Genomic DNA, 26,711 nt, shown 5'->3' on the forward strand with positions numbered 1-26,711 from the left:
GGATAATTTTTAACCTACTATAACAATTAAATTAACCAATTAAGTTTAAAAATAGCTCCAGCAAATGAACCTCCCAGCGATTTTTCGTCAGCAACTAAGTGGGCTGAACAACCTCGATTTGAATAGCCTAGGGAAAATCGCGTTTTAAACCCGCCCCCCTCTCAACGGCGCCAAAATCGCGCACACGGGCTGGGACAGGTCTGCAGCCCCGCTGAAGGTAGGTTTTGCAACATACCTATATTGAGGAAGTGCAGCGTAGGTTCACGAGGTTAATTCCTGGGATGGCGGGACTGTCATATGATGAAAGAATGGAACGACTGGGCGTTCCACTAGAATTTGGAAGGATGAAAGGTGATCTTATAGAAACATAAAATTATTAAGGGATTAGACACGCTGGATGCCGGAAACATGTTCCTGATGTTGGGGGAGTCGAGAACCAGGAGCCACAGTTTACGAATAAGGGGTAGGCCATTTAGAACTGAGATACCCAACCCTAGTCGTCCTACCTGTTTCACTGGTCTCCCTCTTGTTATCTCACCTTCCGCAGCCAATAATATGCCAACGTGGGCTGCACCCGACCTGTGGTTATCTTTGCCAGCCCTAATTTGTTCTGAGGAAAGACATTCTTGCCATAGAGGGAGTACAGTGAAGGTTCACCAGACTGATTCCTGGGATGTCAGGACTTTCATATGAAGAAAGACTGGATAGACTCGGCTTGTACTTGCTAGAATTTAGAAGATTGAGGGGGGATCTTATAGAAACGTACAAAATTCTTAAGGGGTTGGACAGGCTAGATGCAGGAAGATTGTTCCCGATGTTGGGGAAGTCCAGACCACAGTTTAATGATAAGAGGGAAATCTTTTAGGACCGCGATGAGAAAACCATTTTTCACACAGAGAGCGGTAAATCTTGGAATTCTCTGCCACAGAAGGTAGTTGAGGCCAGTTCATTGGCTATATTTAAGAGGGAGTTAGATGTGGCCCTTGTGGCTAAAGGTATCAGGGGTTATGGAGAGAAGGCAGGTACAGGATACTGAGTTGGATGATCAGCATGATCATATTGAATGGCGGTGCAGGCTCGAAGGGCCGAATGGCCTACTCCTGTACCAATTTTCTATGTTTCTATGCCCATTTCTTTCCTCCAGATTAGTTACTCCCCCCGGACCCCCCCACCTCTGCTTTCAGTCTGAAGAAGGGTTCCAACCTGAAACGTCACCTATTCCTTTTATCCAGAGATGCTGCCTGAACCGCTGTTTTATCTTTATTTTTTCGGATTCTTTCCCAACTATCAACTTTCAGCCTACGGTGAAGTGCTTGCTTCAGGCTGGAAGCCGTTATTGGAGACATCTTTACTCAAATCTATCCCATCATCTCCATTGTCTGCCAGTTAGGAAGTAATGAAGCATTCAGCCTTTATTTTAACCAGAAAATCTGCCTTTCCAGCTATTTGCTTTGTGTGTCTGTGGAGCAAAAAACACACTAATAGGTCTGTGCTTGGGTGAAACAGGGATGTTTTAATGGATTGATCGATTGACGGCAGGAAGGAAGGGTCCAATTGTCTTCTGGAAATGGTCCACACATTCTCAAGAGTGCCATTTTATACATATCATGAGATGAGGTACTGCATTTCATCAATAGATGGACTCAGTTATCACTTTTTTACCAACCCAAGGCAAGAAGGCACTAGATTAGTCACATCTGAAATTATCTTCCCTGGATGATCATCATGCCTTATAAATCGTTTGCCTTTGGTCAGGAACTTTACCATTTAACAATTTCCTCCAATGATCTTGTATCTCTTACTGTTTGCCCTGTCAGCTAATTCGTCCCATCACAATGATTTACTTGAGACAACAAGAATTACTGGAGACTCTAAAAATGCTATTCTAGTTGTTTTTTGTTGTTTTTTTTCTTACTATTTCTCTGTCTTTTTCTCTCTTAATCTAATCTCTTTCTTTATTTCTCTAATTTGACATTAATTAATCCACTCTAATTGACCATTCTTCCAAATTCCCGATCTGTTTATTTCCGACATATAATTTTGTGTTTGGTGGCAATTGTTGGAAGAGAAACTTAACGATTCAGTTGAATGGTCTTTCTGCTACTTGACTTTCTTTGGCATTTTCAGTTTTTATCTCACATTTCTAGCATTTGCAGTTTCTTGATTTTTCTCTTTCTTCTTTTCATCTGGTTTAACAAGAAATCCAATTATCTTTTTCTTTTCTATCTCGGCCTTAGCCCGAGATTCATCCACGTGATTCCGGTGGCGGCACCGACGCCCCCACTCACCCAGTCCGTTCCTGGCAGGGGTTAAAACTCCATGAGGTGTGGACAGAGTGGCTGACGGACACAGAGCTGCTGGAGGTGAGGGTGGGAGGTGTGAGCGGTGCCTTGGGGGGGGGGGGGGGGGGGTGGGGGGGGTTGATGCTAGGACCGCTGCCGTGTGTCTCACTATCACACCATCTGCAGGGGAGAATCTAAACTTTTTTTCCCTCCAAATCATCCCGCGGGCCGGCAGTTTGACAGCCCTGCTTTAAACTAATGCACTCTAGTTCTTGAATCACATATCTCGGGAAAAAGACCATGCATTCACCTTATATATTTCCTTCATGATTTTTACTCACCTCTAAAACAAATTTTGCTTTATTTTGAATTTCCAGCACCTGCAGATTTTTGAGCGTGAGAAATTTGTGATCAGCGTGAGAATTTTGTGAAATGTGCGAGTCTCATGCTCAATGCGTGAGAGTTGGCAGCCCTGATTGTACAATAGGTTTTGTTTCAGCTTTATCTGTACTGTACCATTTTTTTCAGAAATGCTTGGGCAATGACCTTTATACCAAGGCATTCCTTTAGTTGATTTCATCTCAATTATCTCTATTAGTGCCATGAAAATATTTCTGGAATAAAGTTGCATTTAGATATTGAAAATTAAATGTTTTCTGTGTTTTTTGTTGTCTTTTTTTCTATCATTTAGTTTTAAGGACTTTAGTGACATTGAACCAATAAAATTTCAGAATAAAACAAATGGAATTACTCCGAGGAGATGGCTTTTGCTCTGCAATCCATCACTGGCTGCCCTCATAGCTGAGGTAGGTAGCATCTTGTCCACGCATTAGAATGGTAAGTTTCTGCAGTATAAGGATGATATAAAAAATCAAATTTCCTTTAGACATGTCACAACATTTTATTTTCCAGTGCAGTTAATCAAAAGGAATAGGTTTAAAACCAATCCCCTGCCACTACAATAAGTTCAGTAACTCAGTGAAAGTGATTGCAATGCTTTTGTGATCGATTCTGTTACTGTTAATCACTAAATAGGCTTCTCCGTTCAATGTTATCTCATTAACTGCACACCCACCATAAATGTAGAGGAATGAGGATGAGAAGTGTTCGCAATATACAGCAGAAGGTAGGACCACTAAATTCAAATGTTTGCAAATTGTTTGCTAATTGATGGCCTATTGCTACAATTCTAAGTGTGTTATGCTTTCTATAGTTTTTTAAAACATATTAGGACCCAGATGACTTTAAACTTCTGTGCAAGCTGGTTGTTTATATATTATAAATATATTTCCCGGTGAAATTTGCAACATGACCTGGGGAATGAGGAAATGTGCAACATGACCTGGGCACACAGATGAGGAGAAGGAAGAGTGAAGGTATACCAGCACTTAGCCACATCTGCCCGGGATAATCTTGAAGCAATCCTCCTAACTGGCTCTTTTCAAGCAACAATGTTGGAGCTCAAAACTACAGTGAAAACATCTTCACTGAAAATCAGAAAAAACTGCTGGTGCTGGAAAACTGAACCAAAACCATAGAAAACGCTAGAAACACTCAGCAGGTCAGGCAGCATCAGAATTTGCTAAGTAGGTCTATGATGTGAAACATTGACTCTAATTCTCTTTCCACAGATGCTGCCAGACCTGTTGAATATTTTTTTTAGCATTTTCTGCTTTTATTTCTTTGTCCAAGTATCTGCATTGTTTTTAGTTTTCATGCTCAAGTAGCTGGTTGATTGATGTAAAGGTCCAACTGCTGTTTCTATCTCATAGAAATAGCAAACTCTTAGCTCAACACTAAGCTCAAGTGAACTAAAAGCCTAAACTAAAAGTTTAATCAGGTTGTTAGAAAGAAAAACAAGAATACAAGTGATGGTGGAAAAACTGAGCGGTTGAGGCGGTATCTTTGGTGAAGGCAATATAGTTGAAATTTCTTGTCAATGGCATTTAATCTGAGCTGTGAAAGGTCCACCACTGATTTTCCAGAGCCTTTTAGATTATCCCTTTCGCCTGACCAACAGAGGTCTTGGCCTCTGAGAGGAGGCAAACAGTGCCAGAACAGTCTGCCTAGACTGCTGAGGGACTGAGATATCAGCCCGCAAATTTGACCTCAGAAGTCGGCTATGAGAATGGACCTGCCGGCTCTGGCCGGGCCCCAGAGTTTCAGAGCCCTGGCCTTTGGGGGCACTCTTGAACAATCAATCGGCGCAAATGTCCCGATGAGGTTGAGATAGGCCGCCTCACCTCGACTCGGCACCACATTTTCAGAGGGAATTCTGGGAAGGATTTCAAATACGCTCCCTTGATTTTGTCCGGATTAAAGAGGTGCCGGGCCATCAGTTGTCGGAAAATCGGTGGTGGACCTTTAGTTTTTATAATGAGTTGAGTCAAACACATATCAAGATACAACACATGTTTATTAAATCTATTGCAGCATCGATCTGCAGGACATTACATTTCCTAGCTGCTACTCATACTAACTAGCGTAGGCAAGCTCTTGATAATATAAAGTACATAATAGGCGGAGTCACTACTAACAAGCATTATAATTGACTAGTATGAAATAGCCAATCTACATCTTTCCTTGTAGAAAGAAAAGAAACATCAGTGGCTAAGCATTATAGGTGGAATGTTAATAACACATTTGGGAATTTGTAAAATTACCCAAAATCACTATCTAATGGGTGGCCTGCAAACCCGTCCGGCGCGTGTGTTGTACGAATCCGCCTCACCTCCTTTCACTGGAAAAAATACCGGGGAGAGAATTGGGGAAACGACCGGCGACCCGACAGGCAGGGAGGGTGATGAGATAGGCGAGCTAGTCGCCAAACGCCACGGGGAGGCTGCGGTGGAAACGTTCGTTGGCAGTGGGGCCGCGGGACCGACTGGGAGTGTATACGAAATGCGAGACATCTGGATACGGAGTCGCAGGACGCGGTTCCTTCACCGGAAGGATATGTTGACGGTTGCATGTAGATGGCTCCTTCAGCTTCAACCAGATAAGAGCGCGGTTCTTTGGCAGGGCCGTAGATGTGACTCAGACGTGCGTGGCCCTTGTTGGTTTGGAGACGGACCACTTGTCCTCGTGCGAGAGCTTTAAGTGGCTTGCTGGATTTGTCAAAGAAGCGTTTCTGTGTGTCACGTTTGAATTGTAGTTGTAACTGGACTGCAGGCGGAGAACGGACTTGTGGCTGCAAAGGCTGCTGGGACACAGGCAGGGGAGCACGGGTTTGGCGAGACATCAGTCGTTGGGCTGTGGAACCCAGTATGGGAACCCGTGCAATGTTCCTCAAGTTGAGCAGGTCCAGGTATACGTCCGATTTTGCAAGGTAGGACCGCTCCATTAGTTGTTTTTGCACTTCAGACAGCACGTTAGGCTAGTCCGTTGGACTGCAGGAACTCAGGGCTGCTGGTAATATGTCGAACGTCCCATTGTTTTGCAAAGTTTTTGAAAGCTTGGCTGGTGAACCGTCTGCCGTTGTCGGACAGGATACGTGCAGGGGAGCCAGGGACGGAGAGGTGATGCTGCAACTTCTCGATAACCGCTTCAGAAGTAATGGTTTGAAGTAAGTCAATTTCGAACCAGCCCGAGTAAGAGTCACCAAGAACCGGATAGTGTTTCCCATGCCATTCAAATGTGTTGGTGGCTAACGTGGACCACGGGAGAGGAGGGACCGGGTGCGGCAGTAAAGGCTGCTTCTGCTGATGTGGTGTCAGGGTTTGCAGACGGGGCAAACTTCATTTCTTTTGCATACGTATTTGGTCATACCAGGCCAATAAAATACGCTTTGTGTCCTTTGGAGGGTTGCCTCCATGCTGGGGTGGCCCCGGAGGACAGATGGGACCACTGCCTTGTGGCCCTTAACTATAATCCCGTCCTGTAATACCAATTTGTCGCAAACCAGGAAGTATGGGCGGATTGCGAGCGGGTGTTGTGTTGTTTGTCCGGCCAGCCACGACTGCAGACAGCAATTGTAAAGTCTCATCAGCCGCCGTGTGTTCTGCTAGGCTGCTCAAACAATCAGTCGGAACATACGATACCTTCTTTACTGAGAATTGGTCTGTTCAGCGAGTTGTTGTTCGTTGGTTTTGCGTGGGGTTCTTGATAGCGTATCTGCAATGTGCATGTTTGCCTTTCTTATAGACGATTGTTGAAATCAAACCGCTGCAGTTGCATCACCATTCGTTGTAGCTGGGGCAGCGTGGATGGGTTTGTTCAAAATAGTGACCAGTGGCTGGTGGTCAGTTTCTATAGTCAAAGACTTCCCAAAGATAAAGTCCTTGAATTTCGTGCAGGTGAAAACCACTGCGAGCAATCCCTTTTCGATCTGGGCGTAACACTGTTCAATGTCAGTTAGAGTACGAGGTGTATGAAATGGGCTTGAAATTGTCGTCGGTAATGGTCTGTTAATCGTTACTGGTAACTCCAAAGCAAAGTAGGCGAGAGTAAGTGTGCTAGCCAGCTGCAATTTGTGAGTGTCAAAAGCTCTTTGGTGCTGCGGATACCAGGACCATGCAGCATCCTTGTGTGTCAGTTCTCGCAGGTAGGCAGATATATCGCTGAGGTTGGGAATAAATTTGCCACGGTAGTTGACCATTCCAAGGAATCTTTGTAGGCTCACGACGTCAGCAGGAACCGGCATTTTGTTGATAACTGCAGCTTTTGATGGGTCTGGTCTGAGAGCATCCGACGTAAGTAACGTCTGGAACTTGAAACTTGCATTTCAGGGCATTGAGTTTGAGCTGAATGTCTTTGGCATGGTCAAGTACTTTCTACAGATTAGCGTCATGATCACCCAAATCGCATCCGTAAACGAGAATGTCATCAACAATGATGGCGCATGGGTACTCGGCAAACAATTGTTCCATCGTGCACTGGAAAACTTCGCTGGCGGAGTTGATGTCAAAGGGCATTCTCAGAAATTTATATCAGCCAAATGGGGTGCCGAATGTAGTGAGATTGGACGAGTGTGTCCAGTGGAATCTGCCAAAACGAGCTTTTGGCATCTAGAAGGGAGAATACCGATGTGTTGCCTATATGAGCTGCAACTTCCTCTACTGTTCGCATTGGGTAATGCAGGCGTTTGATGGCAGTGTTAAGATTTCTGGGGTTTATGCAGATACGCATCTCCTTGATTTTCTTTGTTGCGACCACCATGGTGGAAACCCAGTCAAATGGGTCAGTAACTTCAGCAATAACACCCATGGAGACCATCCGCTTGAGTTCATTGTGTACTCTGTCATGCATGGCATACGGAACACGATGTGGTGCTCGGACCACAGGAGTGACCTCGGGATCAACAACGATGTGGTATTTGATAGGCAACTTGCTAAACTCGTCGTTAAACAGTTCTTTGTAATGAGAGTGTACCTGTTGAGTGGGCCCGTCAGCGAGAAAGAGTTGATGGACAGCGCGGCCAAAGTATACCAGGCCTAGGTCGAGACATGCATTGATACCGAGCAAAGTCTCTGAATCCCCTTTAACAATATAAAATTTTAAGGTACGGGTCTGCGCGTCTATGGTGCACTTTAAATCAGCTTGTCCAAGTGGGTGTAGAACATCTTCCCCGTAAGCCCGAAGTGTGGTGGAGGCCTTTTCAATACGTTCAGCATTACGGATTTTTTTAAACTCTGCTAATGAGATGACGTTGCATTTTGCGCCAGTATCAACCTTCGCGATCAAAGACCTGTTATTCACAAACATTGTTACCTCAGGGTCAAGTTGTTTGTTAGATGAGGGGAAGAGAGAGTGGATGGCAGAACTAGTATCTGCACTTTCTGAGAGCGGAGTGGGGGATGACATGTCAGGCTCTTGGAAGTCATTATCAGCAAGTTCATGTTGTAGCAGGTGCAGGCTCGTCCTTGAAGTTGCTGGGTTCAGACGGGAACGGCAACATCGTGCAAAGTGGTTTACTTTCTTGCAGAAATTACAGGCTTTCCCATAAGCAACGCAGAACTGACGACCCGTAGCATGGAAATAGTTCAAATTTTCGCTCCGAACATTAGACCCCGTGCGGGTGTTACGAGAGGAGTAGTCTGTAAGATTAACACTATGCTGCGAACGGTGACCGAAGGGCACAGACTCTGTGTGGGAAGATGTTATCTCAGCAATCCGACAGGCATGCTCTACTTGATCAAGGGTTAGGTCAGTATTACGAAGAAGTTTACCCCGTTACTTGCTATCAAGCACGCCTCCAACAAGTTTGTCGCGGATGAGCTCATTGCGTAAATCATGAAATTGACAGCGTGCAGCCATGTGCTTTAAACATTGATAAAACATTAAATCGGTTCACCGACCCGCTGTAAATGAGCATAAAACTTGGTCCTTTCAATAATGTAGTTTGAGGGCAGATCACACAGCTCCCTGAAGTTTGTAAGCAAGATGGCAGGGTCGTCGATTGTCTCAGCAGGCACCAGGGCGTAACCGTCATCATCCAGAACAGCAGGCGCAAAAGTGAAGTTGTCGGTACGATTCATTGCCACAGGTCCCGCCATGTTAAGCAATATGGAAGCACACATATCTGGTGAGTCATTGCGATGAACGATGCGAGCATAATGAGTAGTCGCGCTCGAAAGGACGCCAGCGTTCAGCAATGTCAGAGTCAAAGATCAGAGGACTAGGATGGCGACACGAATTTGCCATGATGGAGATAGTAATCACACAAACCCATCAAAAAAAATACAAAACCCGATAAACATGAACGAAGTGGGCAAGATTCACTCTCTGACACAATGTAATGAGTTTAGACGAACACATATCACGATACAACACATGTTTATTAAATCTACTTACAGCAAGGATATGCAGGCATTACATTTCCTAGCTGCTACTCATACTAAATAGCGTAGGCAAGACCTGGAAAAAGTCGCCTCTCCATGGAGGAGGCGACCGAAGCGGTTTCCCCCTCACCCCCCCACACCACCCCCCACACAAAACACACGAAGGAACATTAAATACATACTTTAAAACATACAAAAAAATTTAAAAAAGTTGAAAAAACTAACGCGCTGCTGACATGGCTGCACACAGAGGAGTGCCCCCTACAGACTATATTGAATTTAGATAAAAAGCTACCACTTACGGCTGTGATTTTTGGCCCCCTCCGCTCATCAGGTGCAGAGGATTCTTCCCTTCAATGAAAAATAAAAGTGTTGAGAATCTCTCTCCTGTCAATCATGCCATGAAGGCCATGCCCCTTCCGGTGGTAGGGGGGAAGGTATTATAAAACCCGGATGTGTGGGTGTGGCTCAGTCTCTACAAGATGGGGGAAGGAGAGGTCGCGACTGTCTGAGTTGTGAATCATCTGAACACATTGAATGTCTACTGAACTGTGAGTGGTGTTTATGTGGTGTTTTTGGTGGTTTTATTTTGGTTTCACCCTGCTTGAAATGGTATGAAACTGCATTTGAATGTGGTGGCCTTGCTCATACATGAAATGGTATGAAACTGCATTTGAATTTGGTGGCCTTGCACCCTGTATGAAATGGTATGAAACTGCATTTGAATTTGGTGGCCTTGCACTCTGCTTGAAGTGGTATGAAACTGCACTTGAATTTGGTGGACTTGCACCCTGCATGAAGTGGTATGAAACTGCACTTGAATTTGGTGGCCTTGCACCCTGCTTGAAGTGGTATGAAACTGCACTTGAATTTGGTGGCCTTGCACCCTGCTTGAAATGGAATTTCAAGGAATAGCCGCGAGTCAACTGCCAGCCCACCAGCCGTGAGTGAGCTGCCAGCACATGTGGCTTGACTGCCACTCCAAGAATCCATTTGGCCCGCAATGTCCATACCAGCACTCTGGAAACCAGTCCCTTGAGCCCACAACACCCATACTAGCGCTCCAGAAAGCCCCCCCCCCCTCCCACTGGCCACCAATATTGGAATATTCCCGTGTGAACATGGGACCCAACGGGTCCCACAGTCTAATTTATAATAAAACCATAGAATGCCTGCATGCCAACAGGTATAGCAACATCTGTGGGAAGATAAATCAAGTTAATATTCTAGTATCATATGTGAATGACTGTAAATCTGAACTCGATCTTATCGATCAGTATTAGTAGCTGTAGCTGCTTTATCCTGGAAAGAGAACATTTCTCCACTATATTAATTTCTTGTTGAGACATATTGATTGTAGAGTTTCACAAGAATCCACCACTTACTTGATAGGACTTCATTCCTCAAGCCTTGGTTGAATTGCATTCGCAAACCATTGTAGTTAACAGCCTACAATTTACCCGAGCTTGTAGGGTCAAAATTAACTGAAACATTTGGAGAGTGGCTGAACATTTACTTTGGGGAACTGGTGGCTTAGTACCAAAGTCAGCAGAAATACAGTACCCGCCTTAATGTTTGGGACAAACACCCATCATTTATTTTTTTGCCTCTGTACTCCATAATTTGAGATTTGTAATAGAAAAAAATCAAATGTGGCTAAAGTGCACATTGTCATATTCTTTTTAAGGCCATTTTTATACATTTTGGTTTCACCATGTAGAAATTACAACTGTTTACCAAAGATCATAGAGTGGAGCAAGATAGTCCACTCGTCGAAAATGCCGTAGTAGGTCATGGTTAAACTTCAGCGCCATTTCCGTAACCGGCTTCGGTCTCCACTCCAATCTATGATCTTTGGTCATGGCGTACGCTCTATGATCTTTGGAGTGGACTATCTTGCTCCGCTGTATGATCTTTGGTTTACACCGAAGATAGACACAAAAAGCTGGAGTAACTCAGGGGTCGGGCCAGGCAGCATCTCTGGAGAGAATAAATGGGTGACGTTTCTCATCCAGGTGTTAAGGTTCATGAATTTTCTTTTGATTACTTATAATTGTGTCGTACTCTAAAACTGCAGACGCTAGCTTCAGCTCCTAGCTCAATATGTATGAAATTGTTGCAATGCAGAACAGTTCTGAATCGCTAAAGACCGATGCATTTCATTTGCCCACGTGTGTGCCGCACGCAGAACTGTCGCGGTTCCTAATGGATCGTATTGGGAGTCTAAAATTAAATTATAATCCAATGTCTATTGATGCAGTTTCTTGATTGTAAATTAGGAATTTATGCACTCAGGACATTTTTCCTCGATTTTTGTTTTGTGAAAATATAATTGGTTTCTATTTCAAACGGTTTACACCGTTAACTAATCACAACTGAAGTAAGCTCTTTTAAAGGCACGTTGTTCCTGCAATTTATAATTTACGCGGTTTTTAAAAAATATATATGAATACAAATTAGCAGAATATAGGGTAACCAGCTATGACCATGTGTAACTATTTATTTTACAGCAAAGATATATTTAGATTTAAAAATGCACGCATTTTAAGTATCGGATTACAGTAACGGTGCCTCAACATTAAATGTTCCATTTCTCTACAAATCTCCAAAATGCTATGCATAATAAAAATAATATTTCGATTTCCGTGTAAACGTCTATCACTTTTATTTATTCAATCCAAAATGAAAAGGCGAAATGTTAATAAAATGCTAATCATTACAAGCTATTTTGGTTGTTTGTGGCAAGAATCTTCATGTTGTATTGTCATTTGCTTTTACGCGCGTTGAAACAGGTAAAGAAAATAACTGTGCTGGGCTAAGTGCAGCGAGATTCGGAATCGCTGTATTTTTCACCCATTCAAATGGGCCCCAAAGCATTGTGTGTGCGGATTTAAGAAACTATCATACATGTAATGAAAAGAGGGGAATGAAGCATGTATTTACTGGTGATTAATACATCCCAGGATCGGTTTCAACGCGGGATGAAGTTAAGTACATAAACTGGAGCCAGGTGCATTAATTATCCTTGAACAGAAAGATCAGCTCCGCTCTATGATCTTTGCTCGAACACTCGCTGTTGTATTTCGATCGCCAATTGTACCCTTGACTGGACAGACTGATGTGTGTATCGGAAGGGACTGCAGATGCTGGTTTAAACTGAAGATAGACACAAAATGCTGGAGTAACTCAGCTGGATAGGCAGCATCTCTGGAGAGAAGGAATGGGTGACGTTTTGGATCGAGACCCTTCAGACTGAAAGTCACGGGAAAAGGACTTTCAGTCTGAAGAAGGAACTCGACTCTTCAGTTTAAACCAGCATCTGCAGTTCCTTCCTAAGCATTCCCTCTCCTTCATGCCATTTTTAATGTTTGAATTGCAGATAAGGGAGGTCATTGAAATATTGCTCTGACAGCAAGCAAACATTTGCTAAACTTAATTCCATCCTGGGCTGTAAGCCAAAGCTCCCATCCGTCCTCAAAAAAGATAATTGTTGCATGCTCCGATTCCATTCTAAGTTAGTATTTAAGAAACTTTTCAATTACCATACCAAATCATCCCCTTAATAGTTTTCCTCGTTTCTATTTTCAAATAAAGAAACCAACCCAACCCGACTCCGCTCTATGATCTTTGCTGATTACACATTCCACAGAAGTCGGGTCGGGTTTGATAAAATGGCAGACGTTCCGCTCCATTACGTACTACACGTTAGTCCATTGGATTTTGAAGGAGCGGACCATCTTGCTCCGCTCTATGATCTTTGGTTTATACATAGCCCCCCCATTTCAGGGCACCATAATGTTTGGGACACATGGCTTCACATGTGTTTATAATTGCTCAGGTGTGTTTAATTGCCTCCTTATTGCAAGTATAAGAGAGCTCTCGGCACCTAATCTTTCCTCCAGTCTTTCCATCACCTTTGGAAACTTTTATTGCTGTTTATCAACATGGGGACCAAAGTCGTCCCAATGAAAGTCAAAATTATGAGACTGAGAAACAAGAAAAAAACACTGTTAGAGACATCAACCAAACCTTAGGCTTACCAAAATCAACTGTTTGGAACATCATTAAGAGAGCACTGGTGAGCTAACCAATCGCAAAGGGACAGGCAGGCCAAGGAAGACCTCCACAGCTGATGACAGAAGAATTCTCTATAATAAAAAAACATTTCCAAACACCTGTCTGATCGATCAGAAACATTCTTCATGAGCCAGGTGTGAATTTGTCAATGGCCACTGTCCACAGAAAACTTCATGAACAGAAATACAGAGGCTACACTGCTAGATGCAAACCACTGGTTAGCTGCAAACATAGGATGGTCAGGTTACAGTTTACCAAGAAGTACTTAAAAGAGCACCCACAGTTCTGGAAAAAGTTCTTGTGGACAGATGAGATGAAGATTAACATATCAGAGTGATGGCAAGAGCCAAGTATGGAGGAGAGAAGGAACTGCCCAAGATCTAAAGCATACCAACTCATCTGTGAAACACAGTGATGGGGGTGTTATGGCCTGGGCATGTATAGCTGCTGAAGGTACTGGATCACTTATCTTCATTGATGATAGTAGCATAATGAATTCTGAAGTGTGCAGAAACATCCTATCTGCTCAAGTTCGAACAAATGCCTCAAAACTCATTGGCAGATGGTTCATTCCAGCAAGACAATGATCTCAAACATACTGCTAAAGCAACAAAGGTGTTTATCAAAGCTAAAAAATGATCACTTTTTGAGTGGCCAAGTTAATCACCTGATCTGAACCCAATTGAGCATGCCTTTTATAATGAAGAGGAAACTGAAGTGGACTAGACCCCAAAACAAGCATAAGCTCAAGATGGCTGCAATACAGGCCTGGTAGAGCATCACCAGAGAAGACGCCCAGCAACTGGTGCTGTCCATAAATCACAGACTTCGAGCAGTCATTGCACGCAAAGGATATGCAACAAAATACTAAACATGACTACTATCATTTACATTACATTGCTGTGTCCCAAACATTATGGTGCCCTGAAATGGGGGAGACTATAAAATCGAAGATGGACACAAAATGCCGGAGTAACTCAGCCGGTGAGGCAGCATCCATGGAGAGAAGGAATGGATGACGTTTTGGGTCAAGACCCTTCATCAGTCTGAAGAAGGATCTCGACCCGAAACGTCACTCATTCCTACTCGCCATAGATGCTGCCTCACCCGCTGAGTTACTCCAGCATTTTGTGTCTATCTTTGATTTTATCCAGCATCTGCAGTTCTTTCTCACAAGGACCATGTATAAACACTGCTGTAATTTTTACATGATGAAACTAAAATGTATAAAAATGGCCTTTATTAAAATCTGACAATGTGCACTTTAACCACATGCAATTTTTTTCTATTACAAATCTCAAATTGTGGAGCACAGGGGCAAATAAATAAATGATGGGTCTTTATCCTGCACATTATGGAGGGCACTGTGGATGTTATGATAATTTTCATTGCAGATTAACATCAAGCAGCTTCCATCTTGCACCATGGAAGATTTTTAATATATACTAGACTAAGTGGGACCCGTTGAGTCCCATGTTCACACGGGAGGGCTGGTCTCCCAACGCAATATTCCACCTCTCCACCAATTCCAATATTAATGGCCAGTGGGGGGGGGGGCTTTCTGGAGTGCTAGTATGGGTGCTGTGGGCTGAACGGACTGTTTTCCAGAGGGCTAATATACAATTGTGGGCCAAATGGATTCTTGCCGTGGCAGCTCAGTCACTCAAGCCTGATGTGCTGGCAGCTCACTCACGGCTGGTGGGCTGGCAGTTGACTCACGGCTATTCCTTGAAATTCCATTTCAAGTAGGGTGCAAGGCCACCAAATTCAAATGCAGTTTCCCACCATTTCAAGCAGGGTGCAAGGCCACCAAATTCAAGTGCAGTTTCTTACCACTTCAAGCAGGGTGCAAAGCCACCAAATTCAAGTACAGTTTCATACCACTTCAAGCAGGGTGCAAGGCCACTAAATTCAGGTGCAGTTTCCTACTACTTCAAGCAGGGTGCAAGGCCACCAAATTCAAGTGCAGTTTCCAACCATTTCAAGCAGGGTGCAAGGCCACCAAATTCAAGTGCAGTTTCATACCACTTGATGCAGGGTTCAAGGCCACCAAATTCAAGTGCAGTTTCCTATCACTTCAAGCAGTGTGCAAGTCCACCAAACTCAAGTGCAGTTTCCTACTACTTCAAGCAGGGTCCAAGTCCACCAAACTCAAGTGCAGTTTCACAGTTCAGTAGACATTCAGTGTGTTCAGTTGATTCACAGCTCAGACAGAGTCGTGACCTCTCCCTCCCTCATCTTGCAGAGACTGAGCCACATCCACACTTCTGGGTTTTATAATCCCTCCCCCATCCCACCAGAAGGGGCGTGGCCATGGTGTGATTGACAGGAGAGAGTTTCTCAATATTTTTAAAATACGAATAACACTATTATTTTACATTGATGGGAAGAATCCTCTGCCTTTGCTGAGTGGAGGGAAACTGAGTAAGATGGCCAAAAATCACAGCCGTACGTGGTAGCGTTTTATCTAAAATCAATATACAGTGCAAACAGGAAGTTGTCAAGTTTACATTTTTAATCATGTGCTTTATTTCAAACCAACCACCACCAACAACCATTTGCTGTGCTTTATTTGAAACCAACCGCCACAACCAACCATTTGCCGTGCTTTATTTGAAACCAACCGCCACCACCAACCATTTGCTGTGCTTCATCTCAAAACCAACCGCCACCAACAACCATTTGCTGTGCTTTATCTCAAAACCAACCGCCACCAACAACCATTTGCTGTGCTTCATCTCAAACCAACCGCCACCAACAACCATTTGCTGTGCTTCATCTCAAACCAACCGCCACCAACAACCATTTGGTGTGCTTCATGTCAAACCAACCACCACCACCAACAACCATTTGCTGTGCTTTATTTCAAACCAACCCCCACCAACAACCATTTGCTGTGCTTTATTTCAAACCAACCACCACCAACAACCATTTGATGTGCTTTATTTCAAACCAACCACCACCAACAACAATTTGCTGTGCTTTTTCAAACCAACCACATTTTCATTTTCAAACCACATTAAGGGAACTCAAGGTCAGTAAAACCACACTCACAGTTTAGTAGACATGTGTTCAGTGTTATTCACAGCTCAGACTGAGAGACGTGACCCTCTCTCTCCCCCATCTTGCAGAGACTGACTGACACACTCAACACTTCCGGGTTTTATTGTCCCTCAGGATGGGGCGTGGCCATCAGGAGAGAGAATCTCAACATTTTTAAAACACTAATAACTCTTATTTTTCATCGATGGGAAAAATCCTCTTGTCTGCGCAGCGAAGGGGGACTCTGAGTAAGATGGCCAAAAATCACATCCGTAAGCGGCAGCGTTTTTTCTAAAATCAATATACAGAACAACAGGAAGTGATCAAGATCAGACTTTTAGTAATATAGATTTTAAAGAATAAAGATCACCCAATATTCAATATATTTGTGAGGAATCCAGCTAACAAAACATTACCATTAAAGATTGTTGTATGTATAGGAAGGAACTACAGATGCTGGTTTAAACCAAAAGTGGACTCAAAATGCTGGAATAACAGCGGGACAATCAGCATCTCTATCTTACATCAGATAGGTGGAATGGGTGACTTTTCGGGTCGAGACCCTTCTTCAAACTGAGTCTTTATTCAAATAAAGCATATTCAAATAGGTCTTTATTCTTTGGAGCGCAGAAGGTTAAGGGGGGACTTGATGGAGGTCTTTAAAATGAGAGGGATAGACAGAGTTGACGTGGATAAGCTTTTCCCACTGAGAGTAGGGAAGATTCAAACAAGAGGACATGACTTGAGAATTAAGGGACAAGTTTAGGGGTAACATGAGGGGGAACTTCTTTACTCAGAGAGTGGTAGCTGTGTGGAATGAGCTTCCAGTGAAGGTGGTGGAGGCAGGTTCGATTTTATCATTTAAAAATAAATTGGATAGTTATATGGACGAGAAAGGAATGGAGGGTTATGGTCTGAGTGCAGGTAGATGGGATTAGGGGAGAATATGTGTTCGGCACGGACTAGAAGGGCCGAGATGGCCTGTTTCCGTGCTGTAATTGTTATATGGTTAATGTTCTGTATCTGTTTGATATCATGCTCATACCTAAATTTCAGTCTCAGGAACAATTTATTTTTGTGATTTGTAGCTTTGATAATTTTTTTATATTGCAAATTATCTGCTTAATATTTCCTCTGTTTGGCTTAAATGAAAGTCTTGGCATAGCAGTCCAGTATATAAGAACAGAACTATTTTGAATTCATATTGTATCTTATATAAAACCAGGAGAATTGTGAATTTATTTTAACTGTAGAATAAGAATATTAATCCCCTTTAATGTGTTATAGAAAATAGGAGTGGACTTCATTAAAGAACTGGACCAGCTACAGAAACTGCATGCCTTCGTAAATGATGGTCAATTCGTTGAGGAGATTATGACGGTGAAAATGGTAGAGATATTTAAATGATGCAAATTCTGCATTCTTGAAAACTAGTTATTGTGTATATAGCAACGTTTCTCATTTTTGTCCTGTTAATAGAGAAATAAAATCAAACTTGCTACCATGCTGGAAAAAGACTATGGGATCCCAATCGATGTAACGTCCATGTTTGATGTTCATGTGAAACGAATCCATGAGTACAAACGGCAGCTCATGAATTGCCTTTATATCATTGTCATGTACAATCGTGAGTATGAAATCAGAAAACAAAGTTTTAATATCAATTATTTTATTGTGATGTCAGTATGGAATCCGTACTTAAAATACATTATTTCATGAACAATGTAGAAATCACATTGATATTATTCGATTTTCATGAGGACTGTTCATACTTGCGATATACCTTTGTGAAAAGATCATCCACGTTATTGCAAATTTCCTCCTGCCTTTAAATGTTTTTCCTACAGTATAAGAAAAACGTAATTTGATTGGTTCTGTTAAAAATATTGCAATGAATTTCATTCTCTATTTTCAATTTTTGGATACAAAATGAATTGAAAATATTTATTTCCAATATAGATTGTGAAAACTAAAAGTGAACTATATTGGTTGCTACATTATTAAGAATGCAAGAAAATTACAAAATTTCTGTGTGCATAATTTTATTTTATGAAAATTACCAGATATTTGTTTTGAATGAAACCTACACACTTAAATGCAAATCTTAAATTTAACAGTGACAGATTTCTATTTATATTTGTTTATATCTTGTGTAAGGAATTAGGAAGAACCCAAACAAGCCGTTTGTTGCAAGAACTGTTATGATTGGGGGTAAGGTAAGATTTATTTCCTTCTTTATCTATCTGCAGCAATCATCACGTCATCATCAAACAAATCATCAAACAAATACTGATATAGATTGCAGTATTTTGCCAAATTCCATGCACTGCTTCAAATTGTGAGCAGTGCTTGTGGAAGACTTGTACCGTGGGCAACCTGTATTCCAAACAAAATATTAAACTAATTAGGAAATAAAAGACATGATTTGGATAAAATCATGGATATTCTTTTACTTTTCTTAGCCAAGATTTATTCCTATACCAACTTTTTTTTAAATAAAAAAATAAAGTTTATGCAAAATGAAAAATATGCAAAACAAAGCCGGACAAAAACTGTATACATTTTTTATCATTTATACATATTAGTCATTCTTACTAATATTGGCATCTGTCCGCACAGTGGCACAGCTGGTAGACCTATGGCCTCACAGCGCCTGAGATCCTGATTCATTCCTGACTTTGGGGGCTGTTTGTGTGGAGTTTGCACATTCATCCTGTGACCGGTGGGTTTTCGCCAAGTGCTCCGGTTTTCTCTCACATTCCAAAGACATATGGGTTGTAGGTTAATTTGGCTTTGGTAAAATTGTAAATTGCCCTGAGTGTAGGATCGTGTTGGTGTACGGGGTGGTCAGCGTGGACTCAATGGCTCTACAATCCTCGAAATGTGGTAAAGCCTCAGCATTACTACCCTGCATTTATATTCTAGTCCCCTCAAAAGGAATGCTAATGTTTCATTTGCAATCTGCAGCCTGCAAATTAACTTTAATGGAGTTATGCACCAGCACTCCCAAATCCCTTTGCAACTCTGATTTCGGAATCCTCTCCACATTTAGAAAATAGTCTATGCCTTTACACCAAAGTGCATGACTGCACACTATGCTATGCTGCATTCCATCTGCCACCTCTTTGCCCATTCTCCCAACCTTTCCAAGTCCTTCTGTAGACTCCCCGCTTCCTCTACCTGCCCCTCCACCATTCTTTGTATCATCTGCAAACTTAGCCATAAAGGCATCAATTCCATCATCTAAATAAATAATTTACAATATGAAAAGTAGTGGACCTAACACCAACCCCTGTGGAGTACCACTAGTCATCAATAGCCAATCAAAAAAAGTCCCCATCATTCCCACACTTTGCCTTCTGTCATTCAGCCAACCATCTATCCATGCTAATATATTCCCTCTAATACCATGGGCTCTCATCTTGTTGAGCAGCCTCAAATGCGGCACTTTATCAAAGGCTTTCTGAAAATCCAGATAAACAATATCCACTGACTCTCCTTTGTCTATCCTGTTTTTTATGTCCTCAAAGAACTCCAATTGATTTATCAGGTAACATCTCTCCTTCACAAAACCATGCTGACTTTGGTCTATTTTATCATGTGCTTCTAATTACTTGGAAACCTCATCCTTAATAATGATCTATAAATTCTTACCAACCACTGAAGTCAGGCTAGATTGCCTATTGTTTCCCCTCTTGCCTTGCTCGCTTCTTGAACAGTGGAATAACATTTGCAATTTTCCATTCCTCTGCGACCGCTCCTGACTCTAGTGATTCTTGGAAGGTCACAACTAATACCTTCACAATCTCTAAAGCTACCTCTTTCAGAACCTTGGGTGTAGTCCATCTGGTCCAGGTGACTTATCCACCTTCAGATCTTTCAGCTTCCCAAGCACCTTCTCTTTAGTAAAAGCATTAATTTCTGCCCCCTGACTCCCTTGAATTTCTGGCACATTACTGATGTCTTCCGCTGTGAACACTGACACAAATGTTTTAATTAAATTTGTCTACCATTTTTATTCCCACTACTTCACCAGTATCATTTCCACAAGATCCAATGTCTTGTCTCCCTTTTACTCTTTATATATCTGAAGACATTTTTGGTATCCTCTTTTATATTATTGGCTTGCTGACCTTCATATTTCATCTTTTCTCCCATTGACTTTTTAGTTGCCCTCTGTTGGGTTTTTAAAACCTTCCCAATCCTCTAGCTTCCTAGTAATCTGCAAAATATATTATATGCCTTCTCTTTTATTTCTATGCTGTCTTTGACTCCCTTTGTCAGCCATGGTCGACTAATTCTCCCCTTAGAGTCTTTCTTCCTCTGGGATGAAAGGATCTTGTGTCTTCCAAATTATCCCAGAAACTCCTTCCATTACTGCTCCACTGTTCTTCCTGGTAAGGTCCCTTTCCAATCAACTTTAGCCAGCTCCTCCCTCATGCCTCTGTAGGTACCTTTACTCAACAGTAATACAGAATACAGTATGTTGGGTTTGAAGAAGGGTTCCGGCCCGAAACATCATCCATCCATGTTCTCTAGAGATGCTGCCTGACCCACTGAGTTTCTCCAGTACTTTGTGTCTGTCTTCAATCAAATGGACACATCTGATTTCATCTTCTCAAACTGCAAGATCCTTTAAGCTACCTAATTAATTTTAATGTGCTTTTATCACCACATATTTTGTGACAGTTCAATATTTCAATACTTAATTTATTTCTATTCAAAAAATATGTAACTATCATTCAAACTGTACACGTCATGGAAATATCAAACAGCATTTAAAATATATGCTATAATTATACAGATATCAGCAGAAAATTCACTGCTGTAGACAAAATGTACACATTTTTCCTCAACCTTTGGCAGTAATTGGATTAATCAAAGTTAACTGTTTCTGGTTAAAACAAGAAGGACTTTGTGATGGCTCGCATGTTACCAATCTTTTCTTAAGGTCAAACATTCTTTTCTCCTAGGCTGCTCCTGGCTATCATATGGCTAAATTGATTATTAAACTTATCACATCTGTGGCAGATGTAGTGAACAATGACCCTGTAATTAACAAGAAGTTGAAGGTTGTTTTTCTGGAAAACTACAGAGTTTCACTTGCTGAGAAAGGTATTACCAATTTGCAAAACAGTATTTTTCTTTATATGTTTGTTGACCTTTTCAGATGTGTGGTAGTACATTTTGCACTTATAAATGAGTATATTTACCATAAAATTGATCAGCAAGAAATCTTTGAATGTTAAATTGAGCATAATATTTCAAAAATAATGGAGTGAATTGAGAAAGAGATAAAAACGACCTACACTGACACAAGCGAGTTGATAAAGCCTTACCATTACTTTTGTACAATCACAATTAAAAATATTCTTCTTTACTCTTCTATTTTATTCCATGTGACATCTTTGATACTCTTGCCTTTTACAGTTTTATCCATGATTCTTCAAAATGGATTTATTTATCATTTAATTTGCCTATTTAATGACATTATATTGAGATGCATAATGTTTGACTTTTCACACAGCTCCCCCATTCGTAATTTCCTAATCCTTTGATTATCACAGTGAGTTACCAAACTTCAGTGTCCAGAGTACACCATGATGAGGAAAACTGAAAATCTCTACCGCATGCTCAGAATAAATATGATCAGTTAAACCAGGGGTCGGCAACCTACGGCCCACGGGCTGAATCCGGCCCATAACCCGAAATCATCTGGCCCGCAGATGGGTTTTTTTTCAATTCGTTTTTGCGACCTGGGAACTGCAGCCAGTTCCGGGGCACGCAGGTGACCTGGGAGCTACAGCCAGTCCCGGGGCAGGTGAGGTGACCTGGGCGCTACAACCAGTCCCGCTGCACGGCCATCAGACACAAACGATTTGTTAACTAGTACTGTTAGCACTTCTTAACAGCAAGTAGTTAACACCTTGGTATGCCATGTCATCAATCTGCATCCATCCGCATTCCTCAGTAAATGTTATTGTGTTTTGAACAAGAATTAATGACGCCATGTTCCTTTGAATAAAATTCACGCAACGTCAATAATACTTGTTTAAAACACAATTACATTTACTGAGGAATGTAGATCGATGACACGTTGAGAATTTCAATAAACTCATCATCATGAGTGAGGGCCCCGGACCGCGAGAAGGGTTTGCAGGTTAGTCATTCATCTACCGACCCACGTTGTGTCTCTGTGTTTTGCTCTCTGCCTCCCTCCCTCTTTCTCTTGCGCTCTCTCCCGCTACCCATCTCGTCTCTCTCTAGCTCTCCCACTCCCTCTCTATCAGCCTGTCGCCTCAGCATTCCCGGAATCATTGCCGTTTAGCGGTAGACAAAAATGCTGGAGAAACCCAGCGGGTGAGGCAGCCGCCTGGCCCGCTGAGTTCCTCCAGCACTCTGTGTTTTTTGTTTGGCTCTGAAGTTGAAGCTGGCTCAGTGGGACGGGCAGCGGCTCTGGGGAGAGGGTTGCATTTCTGGTCGAGACCCTTCTTCAGACAATCACAAGTACTCTCACCGATGCGACTTCAGTTCAGTCTGAAGAAGGGTCTTCTCTCCAGAGTCGCTGCGCTGCCTGTCCTGCTGAGTTACTCCAGCTTTATGTCAATCTTCAATTTCAGAGAATTAAATAAAATAAACGTCTCTAAACCCCTCTGGGACCCTCTGAACACCTCTAAACCCCCTCTAGCCCCCCTATTCCCCTCTAAACAATTCTAAACACACCTGAAACCCTCTAAACATCTCTAAACCGTTCAAACCTCTCTGAACTCGGAGGCTGCAAGGTGACTTGGATAGGCTGGGTGAGTGGGCTAATGCATGGCAGATGCAGTATAATTTGGATAAATGTGAGGTTATCCACTTTGGTGGCAAAACAGGAAAGTAGACTATTATCTGAATTGTGGCCGATTAGGAAAGGGGGAGATGCAACGAGACCTGGGTGTCATGGTTCACCAATCATTGAAAGTAGGCACGCAGGTGCAGCAGGCAGTGAAGAAAGCGAATGGTATGTTAGCATTCATAGCAAAAGGATTTGAGTATAGGAGCAGGGAGGTTTTACTGCAGTTGTACAGGGTCTTGGTGAGACCACACCTGGAGTATTGGTACAGTTTTGGGCTCCTAATCTGAGGAAGGACAATCTTGCCATAAAGGGAGTACAGAGAAGGTTCACCAGACTGATTCCTGGGATGTCAGGACTTTCATATGAAGAAAGACTGGCTAGGCTCGGCTTGTACTCGCTAGAATTTAGAAGATTGAGGGGGGATCTTATAGAAACTTACAAAATTCTGAAGGGGTGGGTCAGGCTAGATGCAGGAAGATTGTTCCCGTTGTTGGGGAAGTTCAGAACAAGGGGTCACAGTTTAAGGATAAAGGGGAAATCTTTTAGGACTGAGATGAGAAAAAGTTTTTTACACAGAGAGCAGTGAATCTGTGGAATTCTCTGCCACAGAAGGTAGTTGAGGCCAGTTCATTGGCTATATTTAAGAGTGAGTTGGATGTGGCGCTTGTGGCTAAAGGGATCCGGGGGTATGGAGAGAAGGCAGGTACAGGATATTGAGTTGGATGATGAGCCATGATCATATTGAATGGCTGTGCAAGCTCGAAGGGCCGAATGGCCTCTACTCCTGCACCTATTGTCTATGGTTCTATGACTGCGTCCATCTGCTGTCTGGTTCGTTGATCGGTTTGCTAGAGATGAACTGTTTTGGGAGAGAAAAATGCTCACGGCAGACCAAACGTGTTAAACAGAAATTGGTCAGATATTAAGCTTTACAGTGAGATCATGTGAAATAATCACTGAATTTAATTTTAAATGAATGTACCTGCATGTTATACTGTTTAGTTTGGAGATACAACCTGATAGTCTGGTTGATACAACCAGATTAATTTGGAGATACAACCAGATAGTCCACTGAGTTCGCACCGACCAGCGATTTTTGTTACAGATTTGACTATTTTATTTGGCGGCCAATCAAACGCTGTCTCTAAGGGGGTTGCATCCAATCACCAACCAGCTTGCCTTAAAATTCCCGTCTGAATCAACAAATAGGTCTCCTCCCGTCCAATCAACCGCTGTCTCCAAGGGCATTGTGTCCAATCACATTCTTCAGTCTGAAGAAGGGTTTCGGCCCGAAACGTTGCCTATTTCCTTCGCTCCATAGATGCTGCCTCACCCGCTGAGTTTCTCCAGCTTTTTTGTGTACCTTTGTGTCCAATCACATAATTAGCAACTACGGTAAAGGTTGGAAGCCAGCGGAGCTACTGACAGGCAAACGGGAGGGAGCAGGAGAGATTCACATAGTGTATAATCCATAGCACCTAGTGTACAATTTCATAATATATACTAAATAACTGGGCTGACACACCTTGGCTAGGAAACTGGGGTTCACCAAAATTGTTCCCAATTGGGCACCGCACCCCCTAAGGCCGGCCCTGAGGTCTCCCCATAACTTCCAATATGCCAGAGAAAACTATTCAAATGTGTCCAATCTCTCCTTAGAGCAAACAGTCTCTAAACTAGGTAAACTTTGGTTTGGGTAGGAAGGAACTGTGGATCCTGGTTTAAACCATAGACATAAAAAGCTGTAGTAACTCAGCGGGACAGGCAGCATCCTTCTTCAGACTAGTTAAGGGCAAGGGAAACGAGGACTGACTAGTCTGAAGAAGGGTCTCGACCCGAAATGTCACCCTTTCCTAATCTCCAGAGATGCTGCCTGTCCCGCTGAGTTACTCCAGCTTTTTGTGTCAAACTTTGGTTTGGTTCTAATTGAGTACATTTGTCTTTGAGAGATTTTTTTGCATTCACTGTAAACATCACAACAATCTGCAATCGGCAATTCATATGTCCCGATAGTTTGACATCTGGCCACTAGGTAATGGTCTCTTCACAGGAGTCTCAGTTCTCCTCTGTATACACCATGGAGAAAAACATGAAGAGTGGGGAACTGGAGGAAAGTTATTTGAGAGTTATTTCTTGGGAATAGTTCGCATTACAGTAGAGGAGCTTTTGGATTTTTAAATGTATGAAGGTAGATTAATCACTGAGGCCTGACCAGGTATATTCAAGAGCACAGTGCCTGGCTGAGATGGACATAATTTTTAAACAAGGGTGAGGTGCAGGATGACTGGAGGGTAACTAATGACCCCCTAGATTCTGCAAATCCATGTCCAGCAGTCGAACAATCTCAGTCTGTGATCTCCCCCCCCCCCACCCCCCAAGAGCCTTAGTATGGTTGCATCAAGCTTCAGTGAGTCCCTCAGCATGAATTGCTGCAGTCTGGAATGGGCCAATCAGCACCATTCCTTGATGAACATTTCGCTGTGCTGGTAGACAAGTTTCAAGCAGACCAAAGAGCATTTTTCACTGAGTTGATGATCTTCTAGTGGCAATTGCTGTCCATCTCTGAATTTGTCCCTGGGAGCAGCCCGTAAATCAGAGACCCATTTTTTAAGGAACTGTTTATGATAAATAGTTAAGGGCCTGTCCCACTTAGGCGATTTTTCAGCGGACTGTCAAGTTCGTGGCTCGCCTGAAAAACCAGGACTGGAACGTCGCCTGTCAGAGTGTAACACACACACACACACACAAATACACCGCAAAGGCGGGGGCCAGGGAAAGCGGGGGAGCGCTGTCTGAAATTCACACGATGCAAAGCCAAGGTGATACAGGCACACACCGCGATAAACAGGAAGGTTAAGACGGCTAGCACAGTGTACGGTAAGTCCTTTAATAGAGGGGGGGGGGGGGAGGGCGGAGAAGGAGCAGAGACACTTTTAAGAAGTCAGACAACTTTTAATAAGCCAGAGATACACAGCTGTGAAGTTTGGCGGGCATTTAACATTACCGGTTGGTTATCCTTGGTCCTGAAAACTCGTGCTTACGTTTTTTTCCCCAATGAGCCAATGAAAATGCCCGGTCAGCAAACTAAAACTATCTACAACTACCTTGACTACCCATAACTACATGGCGACCCCATTCCAACTGCACCTATGACTACAGGATTATTGATTTTCTCCATGGCGACCAAATTTTGGTTGCAGAAAAATTTTCAACATGTTGAAAAAGTTATGGCGACCATATTGAGGCCGCGACTAGTTCCCAGAATGCAGGAACTCCTCGCGACCATGAAGGAAACTCGCCAGAGACCACCAGCGAACATGTGGCGATCATGAGGCGAGCGCAGAGTCTCCTGCGCTCGCCTAAAAAGTCGCCTAAGTGGGACAGACCCTTGACAAGGTCCTTTCCATCATTCTCCATATCCACTTTGAAAATCCACATCTGCGAAGAGGTGGGCAACCGTCTCTTCTCCGTAGCAGCCATCTTGTGAGCAGCGTGAATCGTTAGTAAGACTCCGACAGTACAGGACGGATCTGACTGGGAGGGCCCCTCTCACCGCCAGCCAAGTGAAGTCTTGGTGCTTGTTGGTGAGTTCTGACAATGAGGTATTTCACAAGATAAACTGGGCAGTCTGCTCAGGGAACGATGCCTCAGGATAAAATCGACTCCATGTCCTGCAGTGCCTGCAGGATGTTC

General features: G+C 42.8%; 1 protein-coding gene across 1 annotated transcript in view; it reads left to right on the forward strand.

The window, feature by feature from the left end:
* The window catches only part of pygl (glycogen phosphorylase L), a 101,901-nt gene that overhangs the window by 67,737 nt on the left and 7,453 nt on the right, over positions 1-26,711 (forward strand). The window contains exons 12-16 of the mRNA XM_033027335.1: positions 2,974-3,088; positions 17,468-17,569; positions 17,660-17,807; positions 18,338-18,396; positions 21,154-21,295. Of these exons, the coding sequence (XP_032883226.1) occupies positions 2,974-3,088; positions 17,468-17,569; positions 17,660-17,807; positions 18,338-18,396; positions 21,154-21,295 (566 nt within the window). The remainder of the gene's footprint in view (positions 1-2,973; positions 3,089-17,467; positions 17,570-17,659; positions 17,808-18,337; positions 18,397-21,153; positions 21,296-26,711) is intronic.

This window comes from Amblyraja radiata, chromosome 9, assembly GCF_010909765.2.
Source record: "Amblyraja radiata isolate CabotCenter1 chromosome 9, sAmbRad1.1.pri, whole genome shotgun sequence".
Taxonomy (NCBI): Eukaryota; Metazoa; Chordata; class Chondrichthyes; order Rajiformes; family Rajidae; genus Amblyraja; species Amblyraja radiata.